We start from the raw sequence: 18500 nt of genomic DNA on the forward strand, positions 1-18500 counted from the left end.
CAAAATTATAATGATATCAGCTCATTAAAACATGTTAAATGTCATGGTGTCCAGCTGGTCCCACTGTGTCTTCCTATCATTTCATTGAGAAAGCCAATCTGACCTAAGGGGTAATTAAGGAAACATCCAAGGCTGCAGGGAACAATGGCCCAATCCCAAAGTCCGGACTCACAGACTCACGAACTTTAGTGCATGTCCTCGCGAAATTCGTAAGGGTTTAGGGTTGTTCAAATGTCAAATTTCAATTGCTGTGAGGGTTTGTGTACACACTTACCAAGCCCTTTCCGTGAGCCTGCATTGATGCAGACTTCACCAAAGGGAATTACCCACAGTTCAAAGCGTTGTGACGTTTACACAACAGCACGACATACGACCACGGAACACAGACCAACCTGTTGTCCAGCTTGTAAAACAAGAGTTTCCTGTGCCTTGGCCGTGTGGAAAGCAAAAAACTTAAAATGAAAATTCCCAAACTGGGAAGTGTCAGCAACATCTTTGTTGCCAAGGTAACGTGATCTAGTGAAGTGCTGTCCCAATCCCATTTCTAGCTATCTGAGCCCATGTGGCCTCACACCCTCACTCACTTAGCACCTGAGATCAATTAAGTCTGTGAGTCTTTAGTCCTTAGTCCTCAGGGCTCACTTTGGGATTGAGCCACTATACTCATAAACAAACTTGAATGTTCACCGAGGTAAAATGTCAGGTTTTATGAGCAAAAAGGACGTCACATTTGGATTTAATTGCTATTAACTGAACAGAGCTGGAGTCACACAGTCAGTATTCTGGTATTTGCTTGCAGTCTGAGAAAACAATCCAAAATAGATTTTGTTTGGAGCATACTGTTGGACACAGCCTCAGAAACAGACCCCATGACAGGCTGGTCTGCTGCTTAAAAACCTGAGCCTCCTGCTGTTGCTTTCCTCGAACAGATTCCTCTGAGCCTCTTCCGTCCCATATGAGTGTGTAGAGATTTTTCGTTGAGAACAAAGATAAGTGGGTTTGTGTCATTAGATTGTTTCCAAAAAATGACCTCATCCTTGTTAACAGCAATATAAAAATGCAGAAAACACCCCAAAATAGTTTTTTTTGCAGGCTACCGTACTCTTTGCTTGGTAAATATTACTCTACTACTGTCTGTCTGTGGTTGGGTTTGTCTGCAGCAAACAACAGGCCACCAGGGAAGATGTCAGTATGGAAAGTGTGGCTGTGGCTTAGAAACAGAGGGAAAGAATGTCAGTGGTGTTGTGGCTTCCCTTACGCAACAAAAATATATTTATCAATATATGATGTGACAATATATTTCATGTGTCTTCATGTATTGTGAGATTTACATAGTAATATATTATATGATGTATTATATAATAATATATTATATATGTAAGTTATATATTGCAATACATTGCAATATATGGGAAAATATTGCAATTATTGCCGTTTTCATATATTGAATAAATACATATTGTTATATTATGTAATATATTGTTATGTATATTGAAATATGTCCCACATTATATGAGATCATATATTGGAAGAGGCATTGTATATATGTAAATATATATGTAAAATTATATGAGATAATATACTTCAATGTACAAGATAATATAATCAGATTTATATGGGAACATATATGTCTTAAATATATTGATTTATATTATTTAATATATTGTTATATATATTGAAATATGTCCCACATTATACAAGATTATATATTGGAAGAGGCATTGTATATATGTAAATATATATGTAAAATTATATGAGATAATATACTTCAATGTGCAAGATTATATAATCAGATTTATATGGGAACATAAATGTCTTAGATATATTTGATATTAAATAATATATTATATATAATTATAATTTTATATATTGTATACATGTTAAATATGAAATATAATGTACAATGTTTGTTATATATATCAAAATATAATAGATTGAATAAGACCTCAATACAGTGCACATTAATTGAATGAGGTTTATTTCAAAAGCAGCAACTGAAGGGACATTGACCTGAGAACAAACAGAATGAAAGGCATGTCACCATGGTTCCATCTGAAGCTTATGTACACGTGTTTGGCAAATGGCAAATTGGTTTGCTGGTAGGGATGTGCAGATACACACAAGAGTTAATTTTGTTATGGTTCAGGGAAGTTGAGGACCCGAAGGCAGAGAGCAGGCAGGCGGGAGAAAGTTGATGTGAAGATTTATTACAAACACAGAAATCCAGGGTAAAACCAGCAAGAATCCAAAATAGCAAAAACGCAAGAAACAAGACAAGGAGTAAAAACTGAGGTAATCCAAAAATGCAAAAAGGCAAAACAGAGCTGGATAATAGAACCAGAACACAGAGACCGCAGGGAGAACGAACACAAAACTCAGAGACAGGAGACAAAAAAACCAGGAACACTAAGCCTAACACACAGGACTACAAACAGGCAACAAGACACACACAATTATCTGACACAGGACAAGGGGAACACCAAGACTTAATACACAGGCTAACGAGGAAACACAAGACAGGTGGCACGAGGCTGGGAAACAGGTGAAACACATTAGGGCAATCACAAGGGCGGGAAAACACAGAAAGTAAAACAAAACAAGACAAGACAGAAAACAAGACCGTCAAAATAAAACAGGAAACAGAGCAAAAATACAAAACAGAAAAAAACATTTTTACCAAAATAAGACAAAACACCAAACCAATAACAAATTTTCACTGTATAATGTTGGCTGACAATGTTGACTGTGACAGTTAAGTATTCTTATTAACCCAAATCTTAGCTGAAATTCTTCAATTTATGACTTTTAAAATAAGTGTTTAATGTTTCACTGCTAATTAAAAATGTATACAGCAAACGTTACTAGGCCAATAATGCCAAAATCTCAACAGGATAATTGCTATCATGATTAATGCTGCATGACTAACCAAGTAAAAAAAACAAATAAGCACTGTACTTGCCTGCCAACTGCAAAATGTGTGCTGGTTCAACCAGCCACCCATTAGTAGGCCTCTTATACCACCGATACTGTGGCACTCGATAAGATACTCCTTTTTAGAGTTTTCAGGATCAAAGTCTACGATCCAATTTACAGGGACTATACTGAGAGCATCTTTATCCTTCCCCTTTGACCAGCTCACTAGCGCAAACTTCATTATTTTTTCTTATTGTCTCCTCTCACTGCTGAGCAGAGCTATAGAGTAACGAAGTAGAACTACTTCACTACTCTACTTAAGTACTAAAAGGCTGTATCTGTACTCTACTGGAGTATTATTTTTTTCTCCTACTTCCACTTTTACTTGAGTACATATTTTCGATGAGTTTAATATTTTTACTCCGATACATTTTTTATGTGCTGTTGTGAATTCCTCACGCTACGGAGACTGTGTAGGTTACAGTGTGTGTGTAGTTATGGCTATGTTAGTTACGTACGATAATCGCGTAAATTACGTAATAAATCCCAGAGATTGCGTTGTGTTTCTTTTCATTACGGCGATTGCCTGTATGAAATCAGAGACGATTTAAGTTTGTACTCTTTCTATTGAGCTGTTGTTGCAGCAGAGTAATCTATTCCTGAGTAGTTTGAGTCTGCAGTGAGTCCTGAATGTTAACCGTTTGACCCTGTGATGTGAAGCTGCTAGTTTATCTGTATTTTGCTAGCTTGCTAACTTTCCACTACATCACACATTTTATTTCAGTATGTGTTAATAAGTGATTAATAACCCACTGTTGTAGCAGATAATAGTAGTTATAACAGCTGTGACATTAATGTACCTTTTGGGGTTTATTTCAGAAACTTCCTTCATATCCAGCCATGTACAGCTTGTGACTGCCTGTAATTCTCCGTCTTAATACCAAGTAAAAAGTTGAACTCCAACAATATGTTATTCAAAATTTGACTGCTTTTTAACTACATAACACAATACTTGTACTTTTACTTTTAGTACTTGAGTAGTATATTTTAAAATAAACTACTTGCAATACTTAAGTACAAAAAATGTTGAATACTTTAGTACTTCCACTTAAGTGTTGTGCTTAAAGAGCACTTCTATTTCTACTCAAGTCACTTTTTTGATAGAGCACTTGTACTTTTACTCAGGTCTGGGTCTTTAGTACTTTATACACCTCTGCCGCTGAGGCATGCACAGACAGTGGCTTGTGTCATAGACAGGCTTGTGTGTGCCTCCGAAGGTGGACACAAAGAAAAAAAAAATATTTTGCTGTTAATGATGATTTAATTTATAATACTCTGTCATCTTCATTTTACAATATCCTGTATGAATCAATACACAGCAATATATGGTCCATCCATATGGCTATATAATGTAAATGTCATGCAAAAATGTGATTTGGACTATTGTTGATCAAGCTCAATGCCCTATGCATGAGCTTATTGCTTAACACATAATTTGTTTTTCAATACACATACATGCAATAATGTAATACAGTTTTGTTTGCACATCAATGCATTTTAAAATATATTAATCAATATATAGAAATAGTTTTCCATCCATTTATTGCTATATATTTTCAAATATATGAGGAAGTGTCTCATATATTGAAATATATTTTCAAATATATGAGGAAGTGTCTCATATATTGAAAAATATTTTCTAATGTATTGCCATATAAATTCTAGTATATTGCGATATACGTTTGTTTCGTAAGGGTTTACAATATGGAGGGACTACACAGGTCCTTTTATTTTATTTTTAAATATACATACAGTCCAAAAGCCTTTTTTTTTTTTAAATCTATCTCACCCACACATGATTCATTTAAGTCATCTCCTGTTTCCCTAGAATCAGTACATGACAAAAAGATCTGTGTTCACTGAAAAAAAAAAAAACTCTTAAAGAAGCTTTTAATCCCAAGATACTGAAGCTGAGCAGATTCTCTTGCTGAAAACCACATCAAACAAGCTCTCTCTCCCTCATTCCTCTAATTCGGAGCATGTCTGTCCCATCTTTACAACCCCCTTCATCTGGGGCCTCAGGTAGGGTTTCCACTTCCTGGTTGTCACAGTTATGGCTCATTAAAGAGCTCTCTCTCTCAGCAGGAAGGAAACTCAGTCCCCTCAGATCCTGTTAATGTGTGTGGTTCCGAAATATTGATGCTGCCTGTCACCAGTGTACATCTTGTCTGCGTTAACATTAACTCAGATAGAGGCCACCCTAATGACTGTCAGATGCTGCATTGTGACACTGATGTCCAAGTTGTTAAACAAGTAAAAAGTCACTGTTTGAATGCATAAAGGGTCAACCTGCAGCAGGCTGTGCTGTAATCCTTTTTTGTAGTCACGCAGACTTATTCTCGCATTGCCAGACCTATCTCCACAGTGCTAGTCCACACAGCATTCCGGAATAAAGAAAAATGTGCTCTGGTTCATTGGCATTTCTTTAAACCAATCAGAATCGTCTTGGGCGGATGTAATAACGGTGCCTCTGCAAAATAGCCTCAGAAACAAACTTGTTTTGGTGGAACGTGTGTACAGTCAAAAGTTGTTTTAGTCGTGCAACAAAAACTCAGATTCGACAGATTCTGGATTTACCCTGCAGAGATCTGAGGAGCAGTTAACCATAGTCCTCATAAATCGAACAGAGTTTAGAACGCCAACACAAAGAAAGCGGAAGGTGAGGGACATCTGGCCGAAAATGAGGGACACCCGGGCGGAACAATCCTGCAAATGAAACCTTGTCGATATAAACTTGTGAAGGCTAGATACATAGATCTGCCCCACAGCCTTTTAAATGGGCAGGAAGTCTCAACAGTAAAGTTATTGAGAGGTTGACTATGGAAAAAGCTGATGAAGCTGATGCTCCTGCTATTTAAAGCAGAGAATATCTGGCCTTCAGTGTCACACAAATGATGTATCAATGTGGACAGAGCTGAGGCAGAGAGATGGTAATCCTCTATGATGCTGCCACTTTGCCACATTTTTTAACGGCTCAGCTTCATCATCCAGATCCATCCCTGGGAACATATGCACCACCTTCTCGGCCGGCAGAGATGCTGATGTATATGACAATGCAAAATCCTTTGATTAACATGTTAGTGTTTTAAACATATTTCTTCTGTGATAATGTGTGAAAATTGGTGTGCTACCAAAAAAACTAACTGCACGGATATAATAAAAAATTGTTGTTAGAGAACACACTGTATCTGTTCCAAACAGCCAATGAAAAAGTATATGGATTTATCTATTCAACATAAATATTCCTTACTTACCCAGATTTACAAACCAAAAGCCAGTCAGTGAGTCAGAATTAAGTTTTAAGCATCTTAATTCAAATAGTCTTTGGGATATTATTGCATCTTATCAGCCCTTTCTTTGATCCCCACAGGGAGCTATTTTCTTACCTGGAAACAAAGTTACAGAGCATCCAACCAGCGGCGATGAAGGGGGGAAATTTCTCTTCGAGGTCATTCCAGGTAAGATGAGAGCAATTTAATCAGTTTCTATCTTTACTGAGGACAAAATGATGATAGCAATGTTGACTGGAGCATGACAAGGAAAAAAAACATCCATCCATCCATCTTCGTCCGCTTATCCGGTATTGGGTCGCGGGGGGAGCAGCTCCAGCAGGGGACCCCAAACTTCCCTTTCCCGAGCAACATTAACCAGCTCCGACTGGGGGATCCCGAGGCGTTCCCAGGCCAGGTTGGAGATATAATCCCTCCACCTAGTCCTGGGTCTTCCCCGAGGCCTCCTCCTAGCTGGATGTGCCTGGAACACCTCCCTAGGGAGGCGCCCAGGCACGTCTCCAGAGCCAGCGTCTGCTGCCCGGGTCTGGTCCATCGAGGCCCCTGACCTTCACTGCCACCCGTGTAGCAGCGCACCCAACCCCAGCGGTTCCTCCCACAGGTGGTGGGCCCATGGGATAGAGAGGGAGTTGCCACGTTGCTTCTTTGGGCTGTGCCCGACCGGGCTCCGTGGCAAACCCGGCCACCAGTCGCTCGCTGACGAGCCCGCCATCTGGGCCTGGCTCCAGGCGGGGGCCCCAGGCTTCCTCCGGGCAGGGTAACTTCACCTCTTCTACGTTGGCTCATAGGGTTTTTGAACCATTCTTCGTCTGGCCCCTCACCTGAGACCACTTTGCCTTGGGAGACCCTACCAGGAGCACACAGCTCCAGACAACACAGCCCTCAGGTTCATAGGGACACACAAACCTCTCCACCACGATAATGTGATGGTTCCCGGAGAGGCTGAAAAACATATGTTTTTTTAATCCCTTTTTTCTGCAGCAATCTAAATGTGGGTGAGGTCTTAAACTCTGTGAAAGTCGTCTGATTTTATACATGCTGCTTTTGATGTTAACCATTTTATTTGCCTGCTGTTTGCCTGGATTGCATATATACATATGAAGTTATAGAGTTATAAAATGGACTTATTTATTTAGGATCCACATTAGTTGCAGTATAACAACTATTCTTCCTGGGGTCCACACAAAAGATAAAACAAAACAAGAAAATCAACATTACATTCATACTTATATATGATATACCATATGAATACCAAATTATCAATACAATAGTGGTAAACACAACATTAATCCACATTCACATCCCCACTATCATGTCATTTGTGTTAAATGTAAAGGCAATATGTTCCAGTTTGACACTGCCCTATACATTACAGTTACAGTACACTTATATATATATATATATATATTCTACTGTTTTTCTTTAAAGGAATTGTTTTTGTGAGACAAATACTCATTTACTTTGTTACCGAGAGTTAGATTAGAATATTGATACAACTCTCTGAGAGCGGTATCAATCATCTCATCTAACTCTCGGCAAAAAAGCCAATAAGTGGGCCTCCCAAAATGTTAAACTATTTAGTTTAGTTTAGTAAGCTGACTTAAACCACTGACCACACACACTCCCACACATAAACTCAAAGACGAACACACGCGCAGTCGCCAGGAGACTGTATGGAAACATGGCCGAGTACAACACAAAGGAATAGTGGGGTATTTTCCCAGGCAGAGTGGTGCCAGGAATGTGAGACTATGGAATAGATATTTAAAACACACATGCACACTGGGGAAATAGAGACAGCTGGTAAAAGATACAGAAGCGGAGTGCAGCAGCCGCACCAGTTGATCCATCTACAGTAAAAAGATTGCAGAAGACACCGGGTGTGCAACAACTACTAGCATTTTATGTCTCTTTATCTTTCCCCTGGTGTGTATCCACTGTAGTTCTCTCAGAGGAAACCAACATATAAGTATCAAGACATTTTCTCACACGATTTGTGGCTCCCATTGGACACACACAAACTGGAAAACAGTGTGACCCGGCAGATAATGGTGCAGATAACTTTTGTCAGTAAAAGGTTAATTAAAGGCTGAGACTGAGCCAAAATTAAATAAGTAACTTGGCCAGCAAATGAAAAGTCCAGATGTGATCTTAATGGTGCTTTTGTTTTTGGATGCAAATGAATTTGCTGTTTTTTTTAATAGTTACCACAACAGATGAGGATTAACAGTTTCCTGCAGAGATAATTTCATGCAGCCACTCCATGTTCACATTAAAAAAGTCAACTTGTGATTAATAGTTCTCATGGTTGGAAGTGGTGGTTGTGTTAGATAGAGAAACAATTCAACAGTTTGATGTCCATATGTTTGTGTGCATATGCCATGGTAGAAATTTTGATGTATCAGCACTTGTGCTGTCAAACGATTAAAATATTTAATCGTGATTAATCACATTAAGTCATAGTTAACTCGCAATTAATCACAATTAATTGCACATTTTTATCTATTCTAAATGTCCCTTGATTTCTTTTTGTTCCATTATTTTTTCTCATTTTAATGTTCTTATCAACATGGAAAAGTGGACCGGCTTGCTTTGTGCTTTTGTCGCCTGGCTTTGGCGATGGGGCGGAGAATTGGCATCAGCTGTGAGCTTGGCCATCAAGTGGTATTTCAGACTGGACGTGCTGCGATCATAGCTCAGTTTACGACAACAAAACACACAGATCACTTTGGTCTTGTCAGTGGAACCAGTTGGCAACTTTTCAAAAGTAAACTTTCCATTCAGAATCTTATTGGCATCCATTTCGGGGTCTAGCACTCGCCATCCACTCAAAACGTAACATTAGCCTACTACTCTTTGGCCAGCTCGCAAACCCAAACAAGTGTGTGCGGTGTGCCTGTTGTTTTGTTTCCGGTCTAGCTAGATCCGGTGTGGTGTTGTAGTTTTTCTAACGTTACTAGTTGTTGCAACAGCATGTGAAAAAAACTACAAAGTTTGCTATGCCAAAAAGAACGTTAATCTCACGATAAAAAAATTGACGCCGTTTAACTGACAGCAATTCATGTAGTGGTAGTTGCCTCTATATAAAGCAGCATTCAGTGTCTAAAAGCATTAGATATGAGGGGATTTGATGGTATTTTTATGCTGTTTGATCACCTTTCAGATCAGGTTATATAAATATTATTTTTATTTGCCAAGTACATTTACACATACAAGCAGTCCCTCCAGGATTTTGAGATTGTTGCGGCCCAAAATGCCTGATTTCGCTGGAGCTTTTGTAAAAAATTGCGATAAAAGTTGCAATGTCTTTTGTATGTTTGTTGCAATGAAGTTGCGGGAGACAGTGAAAGTTGCAAAAAAGTTTGCAATGTCCAACTGAAAAATACCTACATACAAATAAATATGTTTTTAGTATGATATGTTTATCCATTGTAGCTACAGAGCTGACAGCTATAATTGAAACTGTGTGTGGCACATAATTCCAAGCCTAACATTACTGCTGAAATGCATGACCAGAACATAGAGTTTAACGTTGCAGAGGATCGGGGACATAGCCTCGTGAGACCGTCCTGATCTCGTGAGCTCCAGTTTTCCACTCGCAGATCAGTCTGGCATCTTGAGGCAGAGAAAATTTGGAGCCGTTAGCCAAATGACCGGGCCAACCAGCGTTGGTTTTGAGGTGGGTTAGGTGGTGATAGACAGATGGTTTATCCAATCAGCTAACCAGTATTATCAGACAGCGGTAGCCCTAATTCTGTTAGCCGCTCGCTAATGCTTTTTTTCTCTTGGATCCTTCTTTTGGAATATGGTCCGGGAACCTGAAATGGTGTCTTTTATTCCTAAATTCTCGTTACACAAACGGCAAATCTCCTTTACCGACATGTTGCTTGCATGCTGAGCTAACGAGCTATGCTTTGCCTGCAGCAGCAGGGGCGGGCTTGTGGTTGTATTTTCATACGCTTCGTGGATCTGATTGGTTGATTTGGCCCGTCTATCACCAACATAGGTGATAAACAGATGGTTCATCCAATCAGCTAACAAGTATTTCCGCCCCTTCCCAAAAATTCTCCAACGGAAAGTACCCAGTTGGATATGCCGAGCAAATGCGAAGCAATCCATCTGGCGGAGTCAGGTTATCGGGGACATCCAATCAGATCAGATCGCATCAGTGTTGTGATTATATATTTTAACCAACTTTTCGAAGGATGAAGATGGTGAAATACACTGCTGAATATGATCACTGATATGAACCAAGTTGCCATCAGTCTTATTCCAATTGATTTTGTAGTACGACTTTGATTACAGTACACTAAAGAATTCAATCTTCCCATGCTTCACTGACTCAATGTTCTCCCTTTAGGTCTCATTTTCATTTTCCTCTTTCCGTTTTAACACGTGAAGCATGTGAACAGAAATTGGTTGTGTGAATTGATGTGTTTTTTTTCCTCTGGAGAAAATATGTGGTGTATTGACAGCTTTTCAATTTCTCCTGACTTATGAGACTTAGGGCCCTATCACTTCACGCACAAGCAGATCTGTTTCTTCTCCTGAAAATCTCTCCTTCCTGCTTAGCAATGTGCCAAGGTACATACGCGCCTGGCTTTTAAAGGGAATGGGAGATGACACTTTGATTGGTTAATTGCATGTTACACCCAAAACACACCTATGATTAATTAAGATGACACTAAGTACAACCCTTTTGATCTGTGCGCCAGGCGTATGGGACCCTTTTTTCCGCTGGTAAACTAGCAAAAAAAGTCTTCGCCACTACAAACAGTTTTAATCTTTTTTCCCCCACTGGACCAGACTGTATAAGCTTCTGTAAAAAAACAACTGAAAGAGGGAGGAGTAAATTTAAAATCCAGTGACTCAGTTTTCTCTGCCTGCTTTTGCAGGCATAACATAATTTGTACAGTTTCCATGTTGCTGTTTCCAGCTGCCGTGTTCCACTTAACTCACCTTAAAAGGTTGTCATATGTTCCAAGTATCTAGGGCATCTATGTTGGATATGGAGGTTTTATGAAAGAGTTTGGTGTTTCTTTTGTAGCACTAGTAATGGTGAATGTGGTCAAATATCTGTCAGGAGCAGTTCAAACCTAAGCAGCTCATGTTTTGTTTCAGTACTGCATGGTTTTGAGGCCACAGAGATAATGACTGTACTAGTATTTTATACAGTGGCTGTAAAAAAAAGTTAACATATTGATATAGCCCCATATGATGCATTTTCAGTTTTTGCTATTATCCATAACCATAACCATGTAATGTTCACAATAGCTTCACTTCAGTTAACGTGGGGGAAAGTGATTTAAGTACAAACAGTTATTGACTAATACTAAAAGATTAATACAGATCAGTTACAGTTACTGTCTTTTTGTCCCTAATAGATTAGGAATATGAAATGTACGATAATATATATTATATTACCATTAGGGAATGAATACGGACAGATGTTTTCCCACTAGCGTGTATCCTAAAACGTTTGTGGTGTGTTCAAGTTCAAAAATTCAGGGGCGGTTACCTGTAGGATGCCCAAAATAATTAATGACTTAACCTTTAGATCTTTAGATCTAGTCTTTTTTTTTTTTAACCAAGGTCATAAATGACTGATGAGGCTTACTTTACTGAATGTAACATTTTCTTCTTTTTGTCCTTAACTAGTTGGCATGTGTTGTTTTTCTTCTTTGTTTTTTGAATAAAATGCTCTTATATAATATACACAGAGGATTTATACTTTTTGTTAAAAATAGGAACTAGTAAGAGGTGGAACACTCGGATCCTTTTACATTGTATACCCATAGTGCAGTGCTAAATAAAGGCCACAGACAGTAGACTGGAAACAGCAAGACTGGCTCTGTCCAAAGGTAACAAAATACAGCACCTCTAAAGCTCATTATTTAACACATTATATCTCCTTATTTGCTCTGTACAAAAAGTGAAGTGTAAAAACAACAAGTTTTGGTTTTATGTCTGTTTATTAAACCTGTTTTTTATGCTAAACTAAGATAACCAGATGCTGGCTGTAGCTTCATATTGAAATATATATATATATATATATATATATATATATATATATATATATATATATATATATATATATATATATATATATATATATATATGAGTGGTATTGATTTTCTCATTTACTCTCTAACTAAGAAAACAAATAAGCAAATTTCCTAAAATGTCAAATTAGTCCAAGTACCAAGTTGTGCAGTTTCAGAACACACTGTCAGTAGTAAACTTTTTCTTCAAACTATCAAATGCCAAGCTTGTTATGGTCTCCGATGCTGTATAATCACTCACGCAAACATGTAGATTTAAATGTGACAATATCCGAATGTTCACTACAAGGGTCTCTGGGTTGTTAAACCAAAACAAGGACTCAACATCTGTAACTCAACTCTAAAATACCACTAGTACTACTAAACTGTTTTCGCCATTCTGAAAGCCCTATGAAGAAAAAGAACATCGCTTGTTATGAGACTGCAAATAAAGAGGTCTTAGTAAAGCAGAGAGAGCAAATGAAAGGAAAACACAACACATATATTCCACTGGTCTAAATGGGGCCGTGCAGTTTGAATACAACACATGGACAGTCTCTGACAGACAGACAGACAGGATGTGATGGGGGGGTTGGAGTAAGGGAAATGGGGTGCAAGTCAGAGTTGTACAGAGATGTCCGTTGTCTTGCAAGGGTGCTGGTGAGCTCTGAACACGAGCTGGGTATCGGGTGACGGCCAGGGGCTTGAATAGCAGCATCATGACATCTGTGCCGACTCTGCTCTCAGATTAAGACACAACTCTGTATTTTTAGATTTTCTGGAGAGTTTTACTTAGTTACTCTGTGCTAGTGATAGACCGATTACTGACCCTAGCCAATTATCAGTGTGTTGTTTTGGCAGTTTGCAGATTATCTGTATCGGCGTTTTATTTGCCTGATACCCAATAAAGTTACTTAATTAAAAAGTGGCTCTGCTATAGCTCTGTGTCTGTCCCTCTGCTTCGGTTTCACTCACCATTGAGTCTGACCTCATGTCCCGCCCACAACACTTTCTGACTATCTTTTACCATGTATTATGTTGAAAGTTTCTAATTTATTAAATAATTGCTTAAAGCATTTAAACAAAGTTTTGTGTTGGAGTTTGTAACGTTCCAAAATCTTAATTTTGACTTAAAGATATTTTTTATTTTCACTGTAAATGCATATCGGTTCCAAATGTCGGCCATTGCTTTCATTAAAGGTCCAATGGCATGAAAATTTCACTTTATGAGGTTTTTTAACATTAATATGCATTCCCCCAGCCTGCCTATGGTTCCCCAGTGGCTATAATGGCGATAGGTGTAAACCGAACCCTCGGTATCCTGCTCTGCCTTTGAGAAAATGAAAGCTCAGATTTGCCGATCTGGAATCTTGCTCCTTATGAGGTCATGAGGAGCGAGGTTACCTCCCCTTTCTCTGCTTTGCCCGCCCAGAGAATTTGGCCCACCCATGAGAGAGAGGTTTTCAAACGAGCAAAGTGGCAATTGGTCAATGCCACACCCCCACCCTCCACCTTGGCCCCTTCTCTCCTCCTCAATAGCTATAGACACACATCTTAAGGAAAGCTCATTGTGGGACTGGCTCTAGTGGCAGTAATTTTGCACCAAGGCTGAATTTTGGGAAAGATACTTCAGATACAGTATTAGGGGACCACTAAGGTCTATATAAAAACATCCAAAGAGCACCATGTCATGGGACCTTTAACTACTAAAATCGTTATCGGCCTTGAAAAACCAGTATCGGTCACCCTACTCTGTGCCATGAAAATGTTCCGAAAAATCTCTGCAACCTTTATTCACCTGTGTTGTGCGCACTCTGATGCTTTTTCTTTTCCTCTCTCTTGTCATGGTCTCTTTCACTGCACACATCCACATCTGGATGATGAATGCGGAAGAGAGGGGGCTTATGAAGCAGATTCACCACTTGGCTAACAATATTTAGACCAGAATCATGTGTTTATTATTAACTGTGTGACAGAGGCACACAGGTACAGACACAGTGGGGCTTTTGTTTTGCTCGCCCACACCAAGACTAAGCACCAGTGCAGTCTTCCATCACACTGACAGGTTACAACATGTGCAAGCACACATGGGCCTGTGCTAAAGCGAAGAGGGATTAACAACCAAAATGCACGAGTACAAATGTTTGTTCATGGCATTAAATGTTTATTTTGCAGATTATCTACGCAGAACATTTTCATGCCATGCACATTATGATAGAAGACATTTTTCTGTGTAGCCACATTTGGATGCACCTGCAAACTTTTCAAAATTCTGAAACTTCCTAAAGGGATCACAGAAAAAGGTAGCTTTTTAAGAGTATCTCTCATACACTGACAGAATAAAAAAAAAATTCTCTTAGTCCATACATCTAGAATACATCAGAACATCCTGCTGCTCAGGATCAGCGTGCAGTATTATCTGATGTTGGTGAATCCTCCAAAGAATGTCAGGTATGATCTGAATACAGCTGTGTGATATAACTGGATCTGGGTTATGAGACTGCAATACAATGAGCAAGCAGAGCCTGCCTTTAGCTATGATGAAGTTAGTCAAAATGGCACAGACTCTTCATTTATTTACCTGTCAAAGCTGCATGAATACCTGTAGCGAAATGTCACTCTCCGTGGTGATCCAACTGTGATTCACCATCCCAGTCATATAAAACAAGAATAAACACAGGAAACACTCCCCGCTGTGATTTTGATGGAGAAACAGTGCACTCCTCTATCCCTAAGCTCTAATAAACACAAGACGTTTGGCTGCAGAGTTCAGTATGACACACTCACACACACACACACACACACACACACACACACACACACAGATACACACACACACAGACACACACACACACACACACACACAGTATTTTGTTCTCTCTCTCTTTCGGTTTCTCTTGATAGCCTGGTTGGAGTGGCTGGTCAGGCCACAGCAAGTCACCGCTGCTGAATTATGGGAATATTTCCCCGCTCACCCCAGAGGCCACCATCCCTTCATACATGGGAGGACCTTGGCATCATGCTGCCATGAGCAGGTGGACAGCCTCAAGCATAATGACTGTTAACAGGGCAAAGCCTGAGTCTATAATACATACCTGAAGAGTTTCCTCTTTAGTATCTAAGGGCACATGTTTTGGCTTCAGCTTATTGTACAAAGTAAAGATATATCTAGGCATTTCCTCAATTTGAGTTGACACAGTGTTGTGATTAAGTTGGGATGAAGAAAAAGCTCGGAGCCCCTGTCTAAATAGAGGCAATAGTGCCTTCATGTGGTTTTCTGTGTCACTGCAGTACTGCGGATAGTCCCCTAATCCAGTCCTGTCTATAAATTAATCTTTTTTGCATTGAATAAAATGGAGTGCATTTTCATATATATCCTTTATTTGCCAAGTAGATATATGTACAGCTTTTAAGAAGGAATGTACCCTCTGCATTTATATGTACATAAACATATACATATATTGTCACAAATGGAAGCAATGCACTAACGTATAAGTCTTCATGAATTCTGCAAAATTTTAGTCTTTGTGCTGAGAATTAATATCTACATACATGTACAGTAATGACTATAGTGCCAAATTTACTTAAGTTACTAACATTCACTAAAATATGATTGAATTCATACATTTACAAATGCTTTAATTGCTTGGATTATAGCCTACACTGTTGGTATTTGAGTGGGAAAATTGTTTTATTGACTAATTAGTAATACAGTAATTAACAGTTACTGAGCAATAACTGAGTAAACTCTATCCACTGATGAAGACTGCCAGACGCAATTGAGAGCTCTGGAAAAAGCTACTTAGTGGACCTTGAGTTCACTTTTTCTTCGTACCTTTGTTTTATTGCAGTTCTTTACATCCTGGTTTTACTATTACTTTGCCATCAGGACAAATCTCATCAGTGATAACATTTAATGAGTTTTATATGTAAATTAGTTTTTTGAGTCAGTGCGTCCTTGAATATCGCTCCATCATTATCATGACATGCATGCCTGATGGATAGCCATATAGAGCCACCTTGGTGACCTCTGCAAAGACTTATGAGTGTCATATGTCACTGAGGTGAATGTGTTATTAATTATGTGACTTGTGTAATTGAGTTATGATAATCACAATGTAAATATGAGTCGGCAGGCATGGCAGAGTGTGAGTAAATCAGACTCGGACATGCACAGAAGATGCTAATGTATAGAGGTTTTGACGTGTTCAAAAATGCGTGTCCAAACCCAAAAAGACCCAAAAAAGTAGGCTACTTCCCGGAACCAAACCGGACCCGTCTATTATTCGAAAGCTGGGACCCGGATCCGCATAGAACCAAGAAATGTCAGACTCGAACCCGATTGTACCCGGGAGACAGAGACCCGATTGGCACCGATTTTAGAACTGATTGCTATTAACAAGTAGGGCTGCATGATATGAGGAAAATATCTAATTGTGATTATTTTTGACTGATATTGCGATATGATTCACGATGTTGGAGTGAATGATCATTTTTGTATAATTTTTCAAATTTTCGTTGAAAAATATTAAAATTAAATTATGGTTAAATGATTATGTGTGTTATTTTAGCAAGGATCTGTAGGCTAACAAACAAAGATTTTTTTCTTTAGTCTTCACCTGACCTGTGCTCTCTGACCTTTCACCTGCCACTCGCGTGCGCCATGGATGTATAGGCTCGCGCAGGTCATTTGGTACCACCTTGGCCCCACACACACACACACACACACACACACACACACACACACACACACACACACACACACACACACACACACACACACACACACACACACACACACATGCACACATTCTTCTATCGTGATTGCAGCTGTCTGATCTTCACTCTGGTATTACCTATGGGTATTACCATGGCCTAATGGAACCCTAAGTAGGTATTCATTTGAAGACCTCTAGCATAGAGACCCTACTTATCGTTATTATTCTGGTTATTAAGTGAAAATCTCTGTCTTGTATTTTATTTTTTGGTTTATTATTTTATGTTGTTCGAAAAAAATAAACATTAATTATCATTATCATTAAAATTGAAAACAAACTGTCATTGGATGATCAGTCTAGGAATGTGCTTTATCAGGATAAAATGCTAATCTTACCTAAACCTATATACAGACTTCTAATTAAAAAGTAATGACTGCATGATTACTATTGGAGGGTGAAGAAAGACATGCACTTATAAGACCACAGACCACTGTAGGCCTACTGTTCATCTGGCATGTGGAATATAAGCACCTAAAGTTGATGATGGGAAGATGGATTGGTGAAATGAATAAATAAATAAAAAAGGCCCAAGCCAGCAGGGGGGGCTTTAATACCCCAAACAATTATTCCACTTCTTTGTAGATGGTTAAGAATATTTAGCTCTAGGCACCAGTGTATATGGCCCCAGTGGAGTACTTTAGAAAGTATATGAATCTGTAGTGTGCTGCTGACATTTCAGTGTCAGGATATATGTATGTATTGTTTTTTTTCATGGATAACTTCTGGTGCTAGCATTGGTGTATATACTGTATGTGTGCACTCTTTTATTTAATCAGGTTCAATGACCACTGGTGCAGCTCGTGTTTATTTCAGAGAGTTGACAGAATATTAGTATTATATGAGTTTTATAATCAAGTTTTATCCTCTCATGTCAGCCTCATCTGTACAGTAGCTCTACAATGCACACATTACCATGGTGTTTATGGAGTGCCTGAAAGACCTTGGACTATTTTAAGTCCACAACAAGCTCACAGCTTAATTTACGGTTCTATTACAAGGCATGCTCCAGAGAGAAGCAACTAGTTTGCGCACAAAACCAGGAACTTTAAAATCTTCCTATTATTTATAGTATAGAGTTTTGGTTTTTAGTTCACACCTTCCTTAATGTGCAGGTGTGTGACAGTCCATGCTCTTTTAAACATGTTGATATAATCAAGGAAAGGCAGATTTCTTTGCATAGCACATTTCTACGACAAGTCAAAGTGCTTTACATAAGACATAAAAGTAATTAAGACAATATATAAAAGAGACAAGAAAATGGGTTAAACATACATTTTAAAAGAGTAAAATAAAATAGAAAATGAAATAAGAAAAAATAGAATCAAAAAGATCAAGCAGAAGAATAAAGATTACAGCACAGCCCCAGTGAAGACAGATCAGGTACATACAATTAAAAAGAATCAAACACCGTCAAAGAA

General features: G+C 38.7%; 1 protein-coding gene across 1 annotated transcript in view; it reads left to right on the forward strand.

The window, feature by feature from the left end:
- Positions 1–18500, forward strand: part of arhgap24 (Rho GTPase activating protein 24) — a 73102-nt gene that overhangs the window by 24583 nt on the left and 30019 nt on the right. The window contains exon 3 of the mRNA XM_028601571.1: positions 6344–6431. Coding sequence (XP_028457372.1) covers positions 6344–6431 — 88 coding nt within the window. The remainder of the gene's footprint in view (positions 1–6343; positions 6432–18500) is intronic.

Source organism: Perca flavescens, chromosome 16 (genome assembly GCF_004354835.1).
Source record: "Perca flavescens isolate YP-PL-M2 chromosome 16, PFLA_1.0, whole genome shotgun sequence".
In the NCBI taxonomy this organism is placed as follows: Eukaryota; Metazoa; Chordata; class Actinopteri; order Perciformes; family Percidae; genus Perca; species Perca flavescens.